A 22285-nucleotide genomic window follows, 5' to 3' on the forward strand; every position below is an offset into this window, starting at 1 on the left:
TCTTCTTTGCCTTTCCATAACTGAATTCAAGAGAAATACACTTACTTATCCTGTACCAACTGCTACACAGTGGCTGGCAGCAGTATTGGTGGCATTTGATAGGAAAAGAAGCCAGTGTGTTCGTTTTTTTTTTTCCTAGCCCTCCCTTCATGTTTTTTAATAAAGGTACCTGTTCAGTTTTGTCATGTCAGACATGAGGGGTTTTTTATGCTTTTGTATCCAAACTAATGAGGCTGCATTTTGGAAGCTGAAGAGCTGGAAGCAGGTTAGAGAGGAGCAAGGTAATGGAACATGTCCGAGTACTTGAAAAGCAGCATGTAGTAATGATTGAGATCTATATTTTGTCTTTGATACATAAATTATCTGAAAGTGGATTTGAATAAAACTTCAGATTTCACAGTGAAAGGGATGTAGTTCATTTGTCACATCAGTACCTAGCAACATAACACTGAAGTTACTCTTTGAACTCATTTTTATGTTAAAATGCAGGACTGTTATGATCTCTTTGCAGAGTAAATACATAACCAGACATCTTTTTATTGGTCAGTATATTAAAAATATCCTCTGTACAATATATTTTGGGGGAAAAAATTTGAAGTTAGAGCAGCATGCAGAAGTGTTGAAATGAGAAATCCATTAATGGCCTGAACAGAATTTTCTTTCTCAGGCTCAAAGCTGACCACAGAAAGCACTTTTGTTTATTACTAAAGAAGGAATCTATATTGTATAGATTGTATTTGTGTATTTATTGAATACACAAACTAGCAATTGTATATTACTAGTTTGTGTATTCCTTGATTAGGCTTTTCAATGTATTTTTAAAGATGATTCCATCCCGTTTCAACGTACTCTTTCAACAAACCTTTAGCTCCAGGAGAGGAATGTATACATGTATACTTGAGGCATTTGTAAGAATTTGCCTAAATCATAATCTTTCCTACAAGTCTTGCAAGATTTAAAAAAAGGCAAAAAAAAAAAGGCAAAAAAAAAACCAAACAAAAAACAAACAAAAAAAAAACAACAACCAAAAACCAAAAAACCAAAAAAACAAAACAAAAAACCAAAAAAAACCATATATGTTGCATGATAATTTGATCCAGGTACTTTATAGTCTTTAGCTTACTGGATAATCATGAGCAGAATTTTGTGAAGTAGGTAACTGGGTATTATCTTATTTCATTAAACAGAGGAATGTGATGGCCTGAAAGACAAAATCAGCGTAAGAGGAAAAAGTCTTGCCCCAAAACACTTGGACAGCAAATTATTGGGAAAAAATGTCATTATACATTATGAATCTCAGGCAGAGAAAATAATACTTGGTCAGCAACAAAACATTCTGTTAGATGTACTGAGTTTTACTAGTGGAATTACGTTATCACATTTGAATTGATTTCTCTTGCTTGAATGCCTCAGGATTTTATTATGTTTCCCAGAACACAGCTATTTACATGATATAGTTGCTCAGTGGGGAAAATCTGAGTAAACTGAATGTCACTGATTAGAGCACACTTGCAGGTATGGGAATTAAAACTACTTGTGTTGGTGTCTGCTTTTTATTTGAGGAATGAACGTAATGGAATCAAACCTCCAGGGTGTTATCTGTAGTCAGCAGGATTCTAACCTGTTTAGCAAGACCTTGGTAGATTTTTAGTTTGTTGTTTCAACCATTCTGCCTTGGCTACATGACACATTCATGGAAACTTGCTGGCTCTGGCCATGGAAAGTAAGAAGAAGGCATTAATGTCACTGTAAGCCACAGATCCTGTGTGGAGGCTACTCCAGCCACTGACTCCTCTCCATGCTCAAAAGTCACCACACTGCAGGAAATTGGTGGGAGACTGTAGTCCAGGGCATTGAGATTGCATGATTTCTTGGATGTCAAGATTAAGACCCTTTCAAGCAACACTTTGTATCACAGAAGGCAGAGAGCATCTTGATTTTTCCTTCACTTTGAGGAGCAATTAAGTGGCATATGTAGTGTATGAAGTTTTCCTGAGATACTGCTGATTTTTGTAGACAAAATGCAGAAAAAAATCTTGCCATTTTATGTCTGTAATAATGTATTCTCCAAAGTGTGGGAGGACACACTGTTGAGAAGGTCAGTCGTGATTCATTATACAGACATGGAAACATCTTTTCATCACGTTTTTGCTTGCATCTTTTCAGATACTCTTAGTTGCCACTTCTCAAGTAAGCAACTAAATGAATAGCTGAGCTGTAAATAATGGTGAAAGCCCTCTGAAAACAGTTTCGCTGCAAAGTTAGGGCATGTTTTAAAATTTTAGTGATTTTCCAGAGTTTCTTCTTTGGTGCTAAAAAGGAACAAGAAATTCACATCTTCATTCATGTACATACTTTGGTGAAAAGCTTAATCCATCAGCAATAAATATTAAGTGCTTCCTTCAAGTTTCCCAGCAACTTTAAGCCCTTATTGCATTGCACCCAAAGCCCCTTCTCCAAGCACAGAAAGTCAAGACAAAATATTTCATATTTATAAAAATAATTCAAGGGGGAGATTTTCTGGGATGTACTTGAAGATCCATGGCACTGCACAGCCCAAAACCAAAATCTTTATCTCGCAATTCGACACAAAAGAACTGCATGAGGACACAGTGATGATCAGAGCTGGAAAAAGCCCTGAGTTTATTTAAAAAACTCAATTGTATACATTTCCAAAGGTGCCTGTGGATTGGAGGATGGAATCCCACCTCTCAAACCACATTGGTCAAGCCAACTGTCAATCAACTTTCTCCTACCTAAAAATATGTAGACAATGAAAGACAGCAAAACAAAGTTATTTTTTATAGTAGAAAGTGTGAGAAAGTAAGAATTCTGACTCCAATATGAAAGACAAATCAGAAGGCTTAGAAAAGTCTTTAAAAACAGGGTGACATCTCTCCAAGCTGAGACCACAGCAACCTCTAAAAGAATGACAAAAGGCTTGGTTGCCCATCTATGCTCCCTACAATGAAGCAGTGGGTTAAAAGAGAAGAAGAATCCAGATCCATTAGCCATCCCCAGAAACCTCTGTTCTCCTGGCTTGGTACCCCTAATGACTTAGATGCTGCATATGGAAACTGATTGCAAAATCCATACTGTGGATCGAAGCTCCTTAAGAGCTTCATGCCCATCCTTGTAGGGAAACATAATTGTCAGTGCTCCGAGCTCCTGTCCTGAGAGTCTAAATTAAGAACAAGCCTCTGGGCTGCTGCTGGGCCTGCAGTAACTGCTCAGGCTTTGTCCTCCCCCTGTAACTACCTGACCTGAGCTGGCCCCAGAATACAAATCCTCTGTACCATGCTGTCAAAACAATTACTAAGTATCAGGCAGCACCACAGAGGAGACGGAACGCAGGATCTTAGCAAAAGTAAAAGGTTGTTCTCTCATGCTTGCTGAGGAATTAAGGCAACCTAAATGCTTTGGTGAGAGGGAGACATTTGCCCTTCACGAAATGCTGCCCTGAGACTTGATCCAGAAAGTAATCAGGTCTCCCATGAGGAGATGGAGTGAGATGTAAGGAGGTTCTGCCCACGTATCTAAGAAGTGCACTCAAAACACTGCAGCGTGTTCAGGCCTTGGGGAAGGGACTCTGAGGGCAGAATTTTCTGTTTACGTTATTTGTGGAGGAGGCTGGGTACAGGTACAAGCCAGGGAGAAAATCTGTGTAGGGAGTGAGTACTTGCTGCCCCATTTCTCCTGTGACGTGTGCTGAAGCATGTGGGCAATGCTCAGTGCTTAATGAATATGGAGCTGAGGGACAAGGTCACCCACAGCCTCCATCTGCATCAGTAATGGCACTGGGAGCCACCCTGGGTTCTGGGCATGCTTTTTTGGGGTTTCCCTGTCATCTGCTGGCACTGCCCTGACCATGGTGACAGATGTGGGCAGGGCCCTGGCAGCTCCAGTGTCACCAGGAGTCCACTCCCAGGCACCACTGTGGTTCCAAACCTGCTTCTGTTTGCTGCTCGCTGCTCTGTGAGGGAGCTGCTGTGCTGGGGGGTGGTTTGATCCAGTGGATAAACTGACTTTGTAAAAGCACTGTGCCTGGATGCCTTTGGGAGAAGTTGGGTGAGAAGATGGGACAGGGCACTGAGACTGCTGATGGAGTAATAAAAGAATAACTCCTGGTTAAATCTGGGCTGATAATCTCTAGGGAGCTACTCCTGCCTTCAGCGACTGACATAATTTCTTTTTTGCTTTTCACCTGTATCTCCCTCACCTCCCACGTACTACTTGCACCATCAATTCCTTTCAACCTGCTCTGCTGCTTTCTTATAGGGGTGCCTGCTGGATCTGAATACATTAGTGCTTAACGAGATACATATTTAAAGCATACCAGTTAGGTTATATCCCAATGTTCTTCTAAGAGAATACACTTCAAATATTTACAAATCAAAAGTAAGTTAATTTAAAATGCCAATAAGTTAAGATGATTCTACTTGCTTGAGCTAATATCTCTGTATAGCTCATTAGAATTAAGCAAAATGTGGATGTGGACATTTCAGTAGAGAGACAGAATAATAAGGAAATCTCATTTATAAAGGTCCTAATTATCTTGACGGTTAAGAGAGAATCAGCTGTCCAATAAAAAATACAAATGAGAAAATTTCTTTAATCAGCGCACAGTATGCAAGGTCTTCTCAAAATAGTTCAGACTGAAACAGACTTGAATGTTACGTGCCTATAAATAATAAAGCAATGGTTTTTGAAGAGTCTAAGGCTGCCATACTCAGAACGGCTGTGATTTCCTCATCACTCACCTATTAGCTTTTGAACTCAGTGCTTCTTCCAAAAGTTGGCAGAGAGACAGAGGTCCAAAACCGTGTTTCACTTTGACATATTTCTTGAAAATTGGTGGGGCATTGAGGGAAGAAGTCAGCAGTACTGGGGAGGAGGTTTGTAATGTGGGCATGAAATAGAAAACTGTAGAGAAAAAACTACATTAGTCCTACTTTTCATAACATATGTTTATTTTCATTTACAGTAAACTATGCAGTTTTACAGTAAATTTACAGAAAATAAGCATATGTTTATTTTCATTTACAGTAAACTATGCAGACTGATACCAAAATCTGTCAGAAGTCCATGCTTTGTTCTTCTGTTAATGGTGACTTGCAATTTATTGTATGCTTTGCCATTATTTTGAGGAGACTTTGTTGTTTGGTTTTATTTAGAAGTGACCTTACTTACTTACCTGTGCAATTTGGAGGAACAATTCAAGCACTGTTCTTTGGTCCGTTGCATGAGTTTTGGGCCGTGATTTTACTGAAGACTTTATCATGTCTGTTATGAAGACAAGTTGAATATATTTGAAACTGGCATGCCAGATAAAGTGTAGGGAGAATTGAGGGGTTTTTGAGCTTGAGGGGGAAGCCTACTGTTTTTGTAATGGAACAATTTGGAAACATTCATAAGGTGGCCTCCATGCTGGAAATAGATTTTGGATAGAGTAGAGGCTGATGGTAAATTGTGATAAGTTATGGAAATTATTTGATCTGTGGCGGAGGTTGAGGGGGAGGAAGAACCGGTAGCTGCACATGTTCTAGGGCAGATTATAACCTCCCAACCAGGTGCTAAACCCCTTTTCCCCTTTTGTACAGCTGAGAACGGTAGTGTCTTTCTTGTAAATGAGTTCTCCTACAATGGAGATTGCTGGCTGAGACTCTCAATTAAGAACACAGGAGTAAAAAACAAAGGCACAAAGCCTGTTTAATTAGGATAAAAGATACTCACCTCTGGCAAATCCTCCAATCCCAGTATGGCAGAGCATAGGAGTTGTTAGGGCTGAAAGGTCTGACTTGCTGACTTAGGTAAATGCAGTACTCGGCAGATGAAGTCATGCATAATTAATCGTTCTTTGTTGCATTCTTTCCAATGTAATGACTTGTAGCATTCATGCTTATAATAATTGATGTTTGCTGTGTGCTGGAGCTTCAGGACAGCCAATTAAGGCGGTGAAGGTGGGAGCTGCACAGCATCTCTGACATCTGGTTGTTAACAACATGTGGGCTATAACTGTTTTTTTCTTTTCTTTTCTTGTTTCTAGTGTCTAAAACAGTACATGGAGCTAGCAATTCAAGAGGGTTGTGGTTCCCCTATCACATGTCCAGACATGGTATGCTTGAACCATGGAACCCTACAAGAAACAGAGGTATTTATACTTCTCATACTTTTTTCTTTCTCTCTCACTCTTTTTTTTTTAAACATATATATCCCCTGAATTTCTTTATCTGCATAATAATAAATATAATCATACACTTTTTCCTTCCTTTATTTACCTTTAATGAGCTTTTGGCAAGAGGCCTGACTGACAAGAGGAGATATGTCACCCTGGTTTTGAAGACTTTTTTAAGCCTTCTGTTATATTCTTCATATTGGAGTCAGAAATTTCACCTTATCACATTTTCTACTATAAACACTGGCCATGTTTTGCTAACTGTCTTTTATTGTTTACATATTTCTAGGTAGGAGGAGAAATGTGATTGACAGTTAGCTTGACCAACGTGGATTGAGAGGTGGAATTCCATCCTCCAATCCACGGGCACCATAAGAAATGTATAAAACTAGGTTTTGTAAATAAACTCGCCCCTTTTTCCTGCTTCGCTCATCAGCGTGTCCTCGTGTAGTTCTTCCCGTGTCCACTGTGACAGAGATAGAAACGAACAGATGCTTTTCAAGGGTTTTGCTCTTTTTCCCCTCCCTGTGTGCTTTGGGGGAAAAGCTCCCTTGGCATCTGAACAGCCTCTGAATTACCCGTGCAGGTGACTTAACCAGAATACCCTGTACCCCAGAATTGCTGAGCCTCCATTAGACTGTCAGTTCAGTCAGATTTGATTCGACTGCAAACACTGAAATTCTTGCATCTTTCTTAAGAGCAAGATCTCAGATTGATGGTATTCCAGGCCAGAGTTTCCTTGTGTGTGTTGATCTTGGGCTGCAACAGCCAATTTGCAGTCCAATATAATCATGCTGGACTGTATAATTATGTGGAAAGAAAGGTCCCTGCACAACACCAGGTAGAAGTAGGTCTTAAGAGATATGGAAGGTGTCTCTAGGGATACACCCAAGGGATGCTTGCTTGCCTGCTTTGTGAGGCAGGAATATCCCTGCTGGGCCTGAGAATACAAGTAGGACAAACAACAACAACAACAAAAACAGGAAAAATAAGATAGCTAAGAGATTTTGATTGGTATTGTGCATTTTCTCAGCATTTGTTTGCAGGAATAAAATCAAGGAGAATTAGATCTCCGTCCCTAAACTGAGGAAGGGAAGTTTGTCTTCTGGATTCTCTTGAGCCTTGTGCACACAGATGCCATAACTGTGGCAGAAGTATATAATCCTATTCAAATGCCATCAGTGATGGTATTATTCCCAATACCAAAAAAAAACTTCTTCTCCAGAAAAAATTCTGGATCTGGTCTCCAGCATACATTTGAAATGTTGTGCTAAGTTGAATCAGGACATGGGACTTTTCAGCTATGTTTGTTATGGCATGCAGGCATATGGTAGAGCCTTTTATTTGGCTGAATCCAGCTATTGTGAAAAGTAGCCAGCTGTTTCTCTTCCTCCTCTTTCTGCAAAAATACAGAGAGGTTGTAGCAATGTCCTTTAAACCCATTGGACCAGATTGGAAGCATCTATCCTTTATTGAAAACGTATTTTTAAAGGAAAATTACCAAACGACAGGAAGAATTCTGCCCTGTTCAACCACGGTTATAATGTTGTAGGAATTAGGAAAGATATGTTTCCCCTTAGTAAAGGACAGTCCAGGGACATGTATTAATGGACCACTAGCCTAATCCTTGGGCTGACAGCAGAATGACTAAACAGCCCAAATGTGCATTAGTGTCCTGTTGATGACTGAATGTTCTGACACTCCCTTTTGGCAATGTGCTTGAAACACAAGCCTTCTGCTTGAATAGCAAACAAATCCCCAACCTGGTTAAAATTACTGTTTATGTATTTTACCAAATACCTATTTCTTTAAGGAAAAAAACACCCGGAAAAAAACCCTATAATGACAGAAAGAATAGATTGACTCCATTCACAATCTAAAAGAACAGTATGTAAACTACAGATTTATATGTGAACACTCTATTCCTTTTTTTCCCTCTATGAATAAAGGCTATTCTTTGTGAAAATGTGGCCTTTTAAAGCTATTTCTTGAAAAAGCAGAACCTTATCAGATGATACAGAATGTGCTTAACTAGGGCTATTGTTTGCCATGGAAGTACTATTTAGAGTTACAATTCATTCCTTACACACCCTCAAACTCCTGGTGTAAAAGTATGAGGTTTCTCACTTCTAGGGGGTCTGGATGTTTTGTCTCAGGCTTCTGGCAGGACAAGGTTCCTTACTAGGACCCTGGTATGAGGAATGACATGTTGTTTGTACTGTGAGGGAAAACAAAAATAAAAGGGAATTTTTGTCTCCTCAAAGATAGCATCAGTGTTTTGAAAAGGTGTATCTTTCGTGTTCATTCCAGACTATGCTGTGACTGCTGTTCATCAGGTACTGTTGCAGTTTGCAGAAAAAATTTCAGTTCAAAATGTCTTTGTCACGGATATGGTGCTAAACTGGTTCCTATACTTTGGCCTAAATGCATCTGGTTATGTTAGCTAAAACAGTTCTTTTGTTTGCTCTTTTAAATGCCTTTTGCCATAGCCTGCACAAGGGGGATAAAGGTGAATTTAGTCATAATTTAAAATGAAGGAAAACCTTTTCATTGACTTCAGTGTATTTTGGATTGAACTTTCTTCAATAAGGAAACTGAACAATTAATAACAAAGCTTATAAGCATTTATAACACAGCACAGCTATGAACACAGTACAGCTATGAAAACTCCTCTTCTTTTTCTCTCTCAAGGTCCTTATTCAAGGTGTGTAACATTCCTTCAGTGCTTTCCATTGACCTGTTTGTCTTCATTTAGACAAATCAGAATGAATTCCTGTTTATTTTCTCAGTAAAATTCTGAAAAATTTGTCTACTTTGGTCCTAAATTACTAGAGCTTTTTCAAAGCTCTTGCCTTGCTTCTGATTCGTGCTCTTCTTCTGTTGCTTTTGGGGGATGGAGGGAGGAAAAAACTCTGGTTAACAATTTAAACACAGAATAGAATTTCTTCTTGTACATCTCATGAAGAAATGAGCAAGTGTGAATAGTTGGAATGTGTTTCTCTAAAACAGTTGAATATTTCATTGGTGCTTGGGGAGTAAGACTGCTTATTCATAGATTATAGGAGATGTTGGGAATTAAGGCTTTACTTTCTGAGGTCCAGAGGGACCTCAGAAAAAAATGTTTTGTTTTGTTGGTTTTTTTTGTTTTTGTTCTTAAAATGCATAAAGTGAAAAGCCATTTGAACTAGAATATTGTACTTTTTTAGTAATTTGAAAATATGTTTTCTGAAACCCTCTGGCTTAGGTTTCTTTTTCTTTCAACAAAATCTAGTTGAAACTGGTGTATTCCCTAGCAGTTTTTTTGTTTTGACAAATAGTGCATTCAAACAGAAGGAAATGTTCCACTGAAGTGCTTGAAATCAAGTGCAATCCTAGGTTGTATCTTGATCTGTTACATCTAGATAGCAGCTGCTTGTAGTATAGCTGTCTTTCAGCAGAAATAAATGAGGGGTGGTGGTGGTAAGGCAATGGTTTTGGCTACAGACTCTCTTTCAAATAGCTGGTTACATAAAACAAGGAAAGTTTAAAAGCAGTCTTGTTAAACAAAATGTTTGCCCTTTCAAGCTCTAATGGTACAATAAACAAAGATTATTTGGATTTCTTCCTGGAAGCAGAAGGTAGAAGGAACATCTTATGTTAATGCAGTTCTCTTTTAAACTGCAGACTACTTCTGTCTAGAATATTCCTGTGTCTCTTGGGAACTTGCTCCATTGATTTAATTGGACCAGTTAATATCCCTAATCTAAATAAGGGGTAATTTATCATGGTTTGAAATGGTTTTGCTTGGTGCGAATCCAGTCACCAGTGTAAGCTGTGAATCAGGGTAACTCTCTACTGCATACAGGGGTTTCTACTCCAATACTCACTTGGATAATATCTAGGGCATTGTGCTGTGATGTTTCTGATTCCTGTATTGTTCTAAGGTTTAAAACATTGATGCAGTGATCCGTGTATACATAATCTGATTTGCATTAAAACTATGCAGCAATTACTAAAGGAGGTACTGATTTGGGCTCTCAAGTTTGTCAAGAATTACCCCTTTGCGTGCAATGCAGATTCTGCTCATTGGCCCTCTGTCTGTGTAAATCCGTGATCCACACCAGTGCTAACCTGACAGAGGGTTGTCAGCACTTTGCAAAGTGATGCTGAAATAGGACAGTAACCCAGATCTTAGAATTCTTAATTGCATTATATTCCACACATAGCCAAACACAAAATCCCACTGGGGCTCAGTTTAAAATATCAGTTTTATTTTTAATTTCAAAATTGGTTTAGGTTTTCCTGCAGAGGAGATTGAAATGGTAAAATGAGAAGGAACGTGAGAAAATGTTGCAGGCTGACCTATCTTTATCAGGGTCAAAATAAAAAATTTTGTTCTTATTTACTTGCTTTTAAATAAAACCTAGGGGAGCAAGTGAGAGAGCCTTAATTTTGTTTTTCTTTGTCACTAAATAAGAGAAGAGCTCTTTAATGAAGAACATGAATAATTTAGTATTTCCTTATGACTCTAGTGAGCAAGGTAGCTTGACGAAGAAAGTTGTGGGTGTAATTTCTAGCAATAAAGAGATTGAGCTCCCATACCCCTTTCAAAAGCAAACCAGAGCCCCTGTTGAAACCATTTTACACTCCTTGCAAAACGAGACAGAGGTCTGTGAGTGGGGCTTTGGCAGAAGTGGGCAATGCCACCCTTTGCTAGCTTCTGCTGCCAATGCAGGATCTGCCCTTGCTGCCTGTCTGCTAAAATGAGAAGGGAGAAGCTTTTGTCCTGCTAAACTTCCCTCCCTTGGCATTATCAAGGTTTGATTCATATGGGTGTGAAAGGAAGTAAGATCTATTCAATTTGCTTGATTGCCTCCTTGCATCTCCCTTGAAAGCCGGAGAATAGGTGGAGCAGTGATTTTCCCTTTCCACTGTGGTAGCCAGTGTTTAAAAACAGCGGAGTTTTCCTTCCTTGGATCCTGGTTACTGCACTGCTTGGAAAAGTTTCGCCTGGTATAAACTGAACCAAAATATTTTGAACCCTTTCAATTTCCTTTCTTTGATCTTTTGTCTCATGTAGTAGCAGGGACCCGGTTATTGTGATACATTTGATGACATGATCTTTTTGGATGCTGGACAGGGGTCCAGCTGGAGCCATTTGTGGTAGTAAGCCTTCAAAATTTTGCTTTTGTCCATAAATATTTTTACTTCAGGTGAATGCTTCTGTTCTTAGAAATAGCTCTTGTGTTTTCTTGTGCTGTATAGCAAGAGTATTTTAACTGCACATATTGTTTACAGGGTATGGAAAATGAGAAAACTTATTTCAACTCCTAACAGTCCGATAAGTCTCAAATCGAGATATTTTCAGGAGAGGAGAGTTCTTGCCTGTATTTTTTTTATTAAAACCCCCAGTATTAAAAAAAAAAAAAAAAAGTACCCCAAACCTGTCCTCTAACATTTCTTCCTACATTGAACAATTTCGTAGCCTAGAATAAGAAAAGCCTGCTTTCTAATATGCTCATGGACTTTCTCTTTTGGCTCTTTGTCATCTGCTGGGTTGCTGGTTTGCTGCTGCCCCAGATTTCCATGCCCTGACCAGCCCAGAGACATGAGTGGTTGTGCAAGAGAGGAGCTGTTTGGGAGGGACAGACACCCAGGTGGGGCTTGAAAAATTGTCTGGAAGGGAACATTAAACTGATGCCAAGTAGGAGGAGATAAACACCTAATCCCCTTATTGTACTTATGACTGTCCTTCTTGATTAGGTATAAATGAGATTAAAAGTTCACTGAGGAAAGGATTTGCGTTTTTTTTAATGGGGACCCAATATTCATATTTGTTTGGTTTTTTTTTAATTAAGTTTGCACATACAGCTTTCACGTGGCACTGAATTCAGGCAGCAGGAATTCATACATTGTTTTCCTCATGCCTAAAGATACTAAATCTGTGAGAGGATTTGGCTCAGCACCTCCCAGGCTGGCCCATGTGTCCCAGAAGCCTGTGGGGAAGCTGAGCTGTGAGAGGATACGCAGGAAAAAGAGTGGAGCTGAGTGAAGCCAGGGGGAAAAGCTGGCATGGCAAACTCAAGTTTTCCCCAGGAGAATGGGAAGCTTTCAGCCCTGCCTCTGCTTCCTGTGGAAATCTGTGTTAAGATGCGTAACTCCACTCCCACTGTAATCAAAAAGGCTGATTTTTAATACATGGGAAATTCCAGACTCAATAGAACTGCTCTTGAAAAAACTATTTGTTAAATGTGAAAGCAAGTACAGAGGGACCCTGGCCAACTAAACAATTCACTCAAGTGGCTCTTACAGCATTGAGACTCACTGTTTTAATTTAGTTGTAATGAAGGAAAATTTAAAGTAGCTGCCAGTGCTCACCCAGCTAGAGAAATGCAGATGACTCTTTTCATTTTCCAAACTATTTATATGCGAAGCTGCCCTGGGGAGGAGTGGGCAAAACTGAAAGGATGTGTCATTGCTGAAATTGCTAAACTTCACTCTTTTTGCCAATTTGATTTAGTTTTTTTGTGTTTTACAAGAGTGTTTCAGCTGACTTCTGATGAAGAGGTGAAGAGTTTCCCAGAAAAATCTCTGTGGCTTACAGTCATATTAATCTTAAATATTAATTAATTACAGCCATATGGATCTTTAAATTATTAAATCTTGACATAATTTGGATTCATTTTTGTATTACTCTGGCTTAGGTTAAATAAATGATCCAAACATCTGCTACAAAATACAGTTGTATGCAATCAAGTCCAATTGATTTGAGATATTAATAAAGCAATTTTGTATTTTATAATACAAATTTATTTTCTTTTTTCCACCTGTGAAAGAAAATATATTCACAGCATGATATTGAATTTATATTGGATTTTTGTCATTATATTTCTTCTCATGAGCGCTATACCCCACAACCGAGGAGGACAGCAAGGGCCAGTGTCCACCTCACTTAGGGCAAATTTTGCCCTTTACAATAATCTGAAGGAATATGGTTGGATACTGGATGTGAGATTTGAAAGCCTGTCACTTTGAAGCTGTCAGTTCTACACTGTCTCACAATGCTTCAAATTATCAGGTCCCAGGTCTTATATTAATCTAGGTTTATTTTCAGTAAAAGAGAAAAATATTTCCAGTGCTGCTACAATATTAGAAATGGATCAGATAAAGAGAATGATCCCACATTCTGAATCTAACAAACGTGTGGCTCCTGAAGTGGAAGTTTCTTTTAAACACCTCCATACCCTGTATGCAGGTTTGCTTATTGGTTTTAAATAGGGCACTTGGTCTTCTTACGTAGACTGTTAATTGGAGATTAGAGTGTTTAGCCTTTTAGGCTGCTAGTTTAATTATGGTAATGTATAAAATGTATCAGCAAAGCCTGTTTGTCTATGCCAGCTACATTTGTTGACTTCACTCAGGTTCCCAGTAGGCTGCTCCATGTCTAAGGCAGATTCCAACAGCAGTGGCATTAGCTGTCTTGGCCCAAACCCCATGAAATGAATAAAAAATGGAAACCAGACTGGCTTTCAGTTCCTGAGAGCTAAGTGATCCCTGCCATTAACACTGGGAGACATGCATGAAGAACCATTCATTTTACCTGTATTCTTGTGCATGAGCAGCGTGCTGCAGTCTCCAGGGCTGGCAACATGTCACCCTCTGTTACACTAAACTAACATGAAATAAAACTGGGAAGCCTGAAGTAAATACGGAATCCACAGAGAAGGTTTTTCATGTGCATGGTAAGAAAGACATGGGTTGAATTACTGGGTTGTGTGGCTGAAATAGGAGAGGTTAAGTACTACTTTTTTAAGTTTTGGAGAAGTCAGGGTATGGAGGAGCGTGGTACAGAAAGCAAGCAGGAACAAAAAGCTGAATTTGACAGCCAGCTCAGGAAAGCAGGCATGTAGAGCATAGTGCTTATTAACTTTTTAAAGTCTGTATTTCTAATGCTTATTTTCTGTATTTCTCATTTCAGATTGCCTGTTTGGTTCCTGTTGAACAGTTTGACTTATACAAGAGGCTGAAGTTTGAACGAGGTGTGAACCTTTTTGTTTCTATTACCTTCTCTTTTGTCAGTGGAGGCAGCACTGTTATATATGGCAGAGACAGAGCTGTTGAGTGAGTTAAGGAAGAGACCGAGAGGATATCTTTGCTTTGAAATGTTTAATATTAATGTTGCTTTGACTGTTTAAGAGCAGTCACTAGGTCTGACTGTGCTCCACAGACAAATTCAAAATTCTCTGTTTTGCAGAATCAAAAAAGCAGCATCTTAATGAATTATCAGACTTTTACTCAAGCTTGTGGGCAACACTCTCAGATTATGTGCCTGGGGTCCATTGTTGTTCCAATGGCATGTTCATCTTGGGTCCTTGAGGTGGTTGTACTGGTAGAACTTGTCAAGGTGCTAGAGGCTGGTGCAGGCCAGAGCATACAGTCCTTTTACACATCCATAGGGATCTTCAGAGCTTCTGGGGGACACTTATTCTGAAATGCAATGAGAATTTTTTAAGCATCCCTGCAAAATAGCTTTGCTTATGTAGAAGCCTCATATGTGTTTATCTAGTAGAGTGTTTCTTCCCAAGGAATAGTAGGTCCCCTCCTTCCTGAGGAAGGCCTACTTTGTAAAGAAGTTTGAAACTGAAGGTCTCACTGAGGCCAAGCTTTCCTATGCCCAGAGGTCACCTTTCTGCATCAAGAGATGGTTCCTTCCAAGGCTGAAGAAGAAGCTTGCTAGTCAGAAGGTTGAGATTCCATTCCTGGTTTTAAAGACTGTCACCAGCTTGAAAGTTTCAGGTGGAAGGTGCAGTGTTTTTCAAAGAACTCTGTGCATGGTAATGTGCAGAGTGGTGTGTCTGAGACACTGCCCCACTCTGCCTGTACTCAAAATTTCCTTGAAAGACTGTATTTATATTCTTGCTCTGCATGCCTGCTTAGATGCAGTGGATTGTGTAAGACAGTGCAGAGCTCTATAAAAATTAGGCAAAGTAATGCACTTGAAAAGTTGGTTGGGTAGAAGGATATGTAGGTTTTGTGCAGAATGTCATCTGACATGAGTCCTTGTGAATGACCACAAAGTACAAAAACTGCAAAATACTCAAATATACCCTAGAGTTTATGCGTAAGTGCAGATTGTAGCTATGATTTTCAGGCACTCAGGTAAAAAAAAAAGGAAAAAAATCCCAAACCTCACTTTTATTTTTATTTCTTTCTCCTGTTTTACCACCTTCTTGTTCATTCTTAATTCCTTACAAAATCTCTCCAGTTCATAAGCTAATCAGTGGCTTGTCTACAGTCCCAGACAATGGAAATCAGAGCTTGTTAAATCACCATATTAAAGGGTTAAGAAAAAGAGACTTTCTTGCAATATATTAATCTGTTTTATATAAAACCTTTTTTAAATGAAGACTCTAAAAGTATTGGTTTCCTTGTATCTCCTCCTCTATGACTAGCCAAAGCTGAACTCGTGATCTTTTGTCCAACTCACTGTTACATCTTTTTTTTTTCTTTTTATATCGCCTCCCACACAAAGAAGCCTGAAACTTGGTTTTCTAAATCCTCCTTTTCTTTTCTCTCCTACTTAAGTCTGACACATCTTCTTCCACCTCTGCTATCTCTCTTCTTTAGGATTCTAAGATCAGTCCATGCTCCTTTATGATAAAACTGGTGTCCAAGCAGCAGACTTAGACATAGCCCTTTTGCCTTGCCTTTTGGCCCCAGCAATAAATCTGGCTTACTGATGTCTGGGAACAACGATTCCTGCTAGCTAAAGCTCTGACCTGGACACCCAGCACAAATCCCAGACCTAGCCAAGACCTTTGCCTGTCCTGGATTTAGTGCTGTCCCCAAGGGTGACCTTTCTGCACTCGTCAGTGGGACTTGGTTTATTAAACTTCTGCTGTCCTGGAGCTCCATTCTCAGACCTGAGCCTTACCTGGCAAGGCCTGCCTGCCCTGCTCCCACACTCCTTTTCTGAAACTAGCAATAAACCTCACTGATGACATCTGTGCGGGACAAATTCTGACCCAGAATCTGTCCAGAGACTCCTTCCCTATCTTCAAGTGTTTGGTATAGCCCTTCCAGACATTTTCCATTGTGAGATGAATTTTGAGGAAAATTTGGAGCACCCCAAGAAGGACTTACACATCTAACAGCTGTTTCCCCCATCCTCCATCTCTGCTAGCTATGTTAATAGAGTATAATTCATCTCAATTTCATTGCTTTGTTTTTTAAATGGGCCAATAATACTGTGTGAAAACATAGTGAGAAGTAATTGGTATAGAATGGTGTACTATAGACAATTCTTAAATTTAATAATAGATGCACTGACAATATGATATTCTCTTGTGGGTTTTGTGTTCTTAGAATGCAAATGTGTTTTTAAAAACAAGACTTCTTTGCACATCTGTAACTTCTCTGCATCCAGAGAGGGCCAAGGCACAGAGCTTCTGTGAAGTGTATTTATTAGAAGAAACAGGAATTGCTCTACGTCTGTTTAAAATGGGGTTGATGTAGTCAAAGGAAGTAAAGAAATAGAGGAATGGTAAGTGGTTAGGGCACATTCATTATGTTTGTTTCTGTGACAATTATTCAGTAGGCTGAGTGGTAGATTAAGAGAATCTCCATTTTATGCCTGACTCAAAAGTAGTCCATTTTAAATGGAGATTTTTGTGAAATACATAGTCTTATCCTTTCAGTGAGTACCTCTTCTGAGCCAAAAATTATCTTCTTCAGGGTGCTGCATTCCCCCTGTCTGCCACCCACATCTCACCTGCTTGCTTGCATGTTTTGTGAAAACTGGCCAGATCTCTGCCTGAAACTGGCACTGTTCGGGAAGGCTTTCCTCCTGAGAGTGGAGGGAGTTGTGGCTGAACTGGCTGCAGGGAAGCAGGGGAAAGGCTCGGGAGAGAAATGGCCCTTACCAAGAGATGGAGCAACTTGCCAGAGCAGGATGATAGCCTCTTTCCCTTTTTTGGCTGTGCCTTTTTAGTTTTTTTCTGGTTTCGCTTTTACTCCATGGTAAACCAAACAGTATGAGACAGCATTGATTGCAAAACACCATCTGTAGGTTCTTTGTAAAATGGAGGAAGTGGGAGAGGAGGGAGTTTCATGTCATGCATTACATCTTGCTGCAACAAATTTGTAAAAGACAGGTTTACAACCCAAATCCCCACCTCCCAATGATGTCAAAACCAGACATTCTGTCTTTTGCCCAAAAACAGGATAGGAGAATTTAGGTTTCTAAAGCTGAATTTTCAACAGAAAACATGCAGAACCTATGATGTGAAGGATTAAATGCAATAGCAAGTACTAGGCCATAGTCTTACCCAGTTCAGGGTTTCTTTTGAGAGACACCAAAGGAATCTAGAGAAATAAAGATTTCTCAGTCAGGACATTACCTTTTAAAAGTATGTAAATATGAAAAGTTACTTGTTTAGCCATGGCTCTCTTGTCCCTACAAATGAAGCTGAGAACTAATTTGTTGTTGCTTTTATTCAGTAGAAAGCAAAATGTCTGTTTGTTTTGGGAGGCAAAGAAAGCATGTACAAGACAATAAGAGAGAAGAATGCAAGTAGATCCATGAAGTGGCTGAAGGTAGATGGTACAGGTGTTTTGCAGTCACCACCCAAATTGTAGGTGACAACCTTTGCATGGATATAGAAATTCTCTACGTCTGTTGGAGCACTCGGACACTCAGAAATTAGAGCTCTGAAGTCAGAGCACTATGTACCTGTGTGTCCTGCTGCCAGAGAAAGTGAACGTCCATATGTGCCAAAATTTGCCAGACAATGTACATACGAGGTCCTTGTGCAGCTTTTTGTTTCAGGTGGTACAACTAATTTTATCTGCTGGAGGTATCTTGTAATGGCTTTTGCCATCTCAGAGTCCGGATTTCCCCTGACTTTGGAGATATCCCCTCCATCAATTTATTTTCAGTGGTGGTACCAGAGAGCTCCCAGGGAAGGAGGAGGGACAAGGTAGCTCCTGCAGGCATGACAGCCCTTTTCTGGGGAGGTTCTGCAGGGTGTGAGTGTTCAGCTGCATCTCATGGAATTGAGTAGCAAATGAGCAACAGCGAATGTGTCCCAGCTGGGTTTTTGTTGCAAATACCTTGAATAAAGATTGGGAAGTGAGAGAGGATCAACATCTATCATTCTCTGCCATGTGGTAATGACTGTAACTCAGTGTGTGTACCCTGAATCTTGGCTCCTGTAATAATCTGATACCAGACAAATAGTAATGATATGATAGAGTGAATAGTAACTGCATTTTATAGATAGAGGAGAGTAAATAAGGCATGGAAAGTGACTTGATATTAATTTGATTACAGTCCTTCTGCTGGTTATATGGAAGTTACTGCATGGCTTGCACATGTGAAAGACATGGAGTGGCCTAGTGTTACAAAAGACATGTGCTTCTCAGCAAGCAGCAATTAGGTTCATATTTTGAACCTCCCTACAAAAAGGCAAGGAACAGATTCTGTATAGTGTATTTTTATTGCTGCAATGCTTTCAGTGCAACTGCTTAGCAGAGCACAAATACAGACCTGACTAAAGAAAAGGCCCAAATGCCCATGGGCATGGGTGTGGAGCACTTTGGCTCCCACAGAATTTGGCTCTTGTGCAGGGTGTTGTATACCTAGACACATGTCACTGGAACAGGAAGGGGACTGTATAAAGAGTTTCATTTCTTTCTCTGTTGCATTTCAGAGGTCCACTTGGACCCCCAGAGAACATGGTGCCCCACAGCCGACTGCCAGACAGTGTGCCACATCGCAGCGAGCGAGTCGGGAGCACCGGTGCCAGTGGAGTGCCCCGCCTGCCACCTGACCTTCTGCTCCTCTTGCAAGGAGCCGTGGCACAGGCAGCACCTGTGCCAGGAAAACCAAACTACTCTGGTACCAGCCGAGCAGGGGTAAGATGGGAATCCATAGTGGCCATGCAGTCTTTCGGCGCTTTTCATCACAGGGCCTCACGTCGGGTTCATGGAGCAACTTCCTTTGGGTCCACAGCTTCAGCTCAGAGACTGTCCATCTCTCCTGGTGTTTCCTCAGTGCAATCCCAGTCTAAATATTGCTTTAAATGATCGATTTTATTTTTTAATACTTAATATTATTTGTGTACTTGTCAAGCTTGGATTGCAACTGACTCTTCTGAAAGGTGAAGGCCTCCAGGACTTTAAATCTGCCTAAAGGCTTTGTTCACACGCTAGAATTATGACCTGTGCCCATACAAAAAATCCAATATACCAATATTGCAGGACCTAAATTTTGCCTATGCCGTGATTAAGAAATCACCCCTGCTGAATATTTATAGAATCTCTGCATAGAAAAACCTTAACTCCTACACAGAGAGTAAATTTCACTTGGTGTGAGAAGCCTGATTTATGCTCATTTTCCTTAAGTGCAGACAACCTACAGATCAGGTTGTAAAAGTCATTAATCTACAGAAGAGAGACTTCTGTGTTTAAATTATGTTGTCTTTGGCTATCCATCTTTGTTTTCAGAATCAGGTTATGTTGAGTCATGCTTTCAAAGTTGTCTATCTTTTTTTTTTCAATAAATGAAAGACTTAAAACCTAGAGTATTCTGCTTGCTAGAGACTCTATTGACTAGGAATTGCCAAAAAGCTCTTGCTATGATTTTTCTTCTCTGGGTGTGATCTCTGGCTGTGGTGGACTGAAAGCCTATTTTATTCAGACAAGGACAGTGCTCTGAGTTGCATAACCAAGTCCTGTTAAATGAATTGTGCGAGGTCTCTGTAACAAAGTCATAAGTTTTAATGCTGTAGGTGATTAATTGTGGATGTAGTGGGTGTTGGTTTTATACAGCACAAAGGAACAAGGCAAGGGATTTTCACTTTTATGTGATGTTAATAGTCTTACACCTAGTAGTGAGTGTGCTTCAATGTATTGTACTGAATATAAGAAGCTTCACATGTTGAGTGCATTAGGACAACAACATTAGATGCTCTGAAACATAAGCACAATACACATCAGGCAGTGGACCTGAATACCAACAGTTATGTTCACATCTCACTTTAATGTTTCCTTACTGTTCCAGATCCCTTATTGGAGCGGAGACAGAGTCACCAATTAAGCAGTGCCCAGTCTGTCGAATTTATATTGAGCGAAACGAGGGCTGTGCTCAGATGATGTGCAAGAACTGCAAGCACACGTTTTGCTGGTATTGTTTACAGAACTTGGATGTAAGTGCTGGAGAAAAAACACCAAGTTAAAGAAAAATGGGGTTAGGGTTAGTCTGAGGCCCTGTGCAAGCTCTTTGTTAGTTTGTAGCTGTCCTATCAAATTTCTTGCCTCCGTTCAGCATCTGACTCAGTTTCTTTCTCTTCTTTCACCCAGTGCTTTTATTTATATCAATATAGTTTTTGTTTCTTCCATAAAGGGCTGTAGCCATGTCTATGGGTCCCACATTAGTTTTTTGAGGGAAATGGGACTAACACAATGCTTTCTGGAGGTTTGTTCCAGCAGAACCTTGCTCAGATTCCCTCTTTCAGTACCTGAAAACAGTTTGGTTGAGACTGAGGGAAATAAATGTCTTCCCCCTGTTTCACCAGTAAAAAACAGCCTGTCTAAAAAATGGTATTCTACTGGATGAAGGGGGTTGGTCCATGGTGTGGTGAGTTAAGGGCTCCCTGCTAGGGAGGAGTAGGTCTCCTGTACTTGTCCATCTCTAGTGCCATGTTTGCTGAAGGGAAAGATTGGTTATTAGGCTTGAGGGTAAAAATGTTGGATCATGAACGTGGATTGTGAAGTGCATGTTGCTGATGATTTCTCAAAGGTTGCAGACCAGTCTCAACTTGTGTGGACTTCAAGTATCCTAGCAGCATAAGAGTTCTGGAAGTAATGCACTTATATATATGGCAGCTTGCCCTTTTGGCACAGTCATCAGTAACAACTGTGGGAGTGTGAAAGGGACTTTACCAGCACTTGAAATAAAATGTTATGTGCTGCGTGGCTTTTCTTGTCTTCTTTTTTGTACTCCACAGCTAGCAAACAATGAGACTTCCTTAATCTTCATCCTTTACTTAGCACGCTAAACAGGTTTCCCTTAGTGTTATGTCCCCTTTCTGTGTGGGTGAATGTGCTTTTTCAACATGACTCTTAGGGCTTGCCTCAGAGTACATGCAGTACACGGTGATTGCTTAACACTGTGCTGAACCAGAAGAGTGTCACATTCTTGCAGGCTCCACAGACAAGCCCTTATGGAGTTTTTGTCTGTTCAAAGGGAGAAAGAGAGAAAGAAACTGTAGCTGTGTGATTCAAATGTAGTTTTTCTAAATGTGTGGGGGTTACAGGAGCTCGAGGCGTAGATGAAGGTAATACCTGCAAAGCCAGAGAGCAGAACTGAAAAGTGAAAGGGGAAGAAGCATCAGGTTACAGCACAGTGGTTTAGGGAGGGTAAGGCAGGGCATGAGTCACCTTCTGAAGAAAAGAATTGGTAGTTTAATAAGTATTAATGGTAGAAGAGAAATTAAACAGGATTTTTGTATTTTTTATATTTTCCTGTTAAGTCTAAGAAGAAAATTACTGTAAAGTAGATACATCAGGAGAGCAGAAGGTAGAATACTTCAGGAAGATGATCCCTCACATTGCTAGTTTTCAGAAATGCCTGTTGTTTTCAGTCCCCTTTATCATCACCAAATTATAGACCAGGTACTTGTGCAATGGGTGAAACTCATGTGCTCATGCTTTTTAAAAGTGGCAGAGGAAAGATGCTGTATGATAGCTCAGGTGTCAAACATATGCCAGTTTCTGAAACTGCGAGAGGTTGCTCTAGATAATTATTTAGAAGACAGGTGAACTTGTTTGCTGGCAGCTGGCATTTTCAAAGCAGTGCCAGGAAGGTTGTGTTTTCACTCTGGTCTTGAACCTCTCCCTGCAGTTCTGTAACCTGCTCTTACAGCTTCTCCTTTTCTTTTTCAGAATGATATTTTCTTACGACATTACGACAGAGGCCCTTGCAGAAACAAGCTGGGCCACTCAAGGGCTTCAGTGATGTGGAACAGAACACAGGTGTGTTCCTAGCCAGCTGGGCACAGCTTTCATGCGTGCATGAAGCAGAGAGATTTTATCCTTCAGAGAAGAACCAAGATTATTATTTTCATATTT

At 40.0% G+C, this 22285-nt stretch overlaps 1 protein-coding gene across 8 annotated transcripts in view; it reads left to right on the forward strand.

The window, feature by feature from the left end:
* The window catches only part of RNF144B (ring finger protein 144B), a 90103-nt gene that overhangs the window by 61067 nt on the left and 6751 nt on the right, over positions 1–22285 (forward strand). For all 8 annotated transcript variants that reach the window (XM_063403366.1, XM_063403394.1, XM_063403402.1 and 5 more), the window contains 5 exons: positions 6047–6151; positions 14133–14193; positions 18865–19069; positions 20217–20361; positions 22100–22189. In XM_063403366.1, the coding sequence (XP_063259436.1) occupies positions 6047–6151; positions 14133–14193; positions 18865–19069; positions 20217–20361; positions 22100–22189 (606 nt within the window). The remainder of the gene's footprint in view (positions 1–6046; positions 6152–14132; positions 14194–18864; positions 19070–20216; positions 20362–22099; positions 22190–22285) is intronic.

Source organism: Prinia subflava, chromosome 1 (genome assembly GCF_021018805.1).
Source record: "Prinia subflava isolate CZ2003 ecotype Zambia chromosome 1, Cam_Psub_1.2, whole genome shotgun sequence".
Taxonomy (NCBI): Eukaryota; Metazoa; Chordata; class Aves; order Passeriformes; family Cisticolidae; genus Prinia; species Prinia subflava.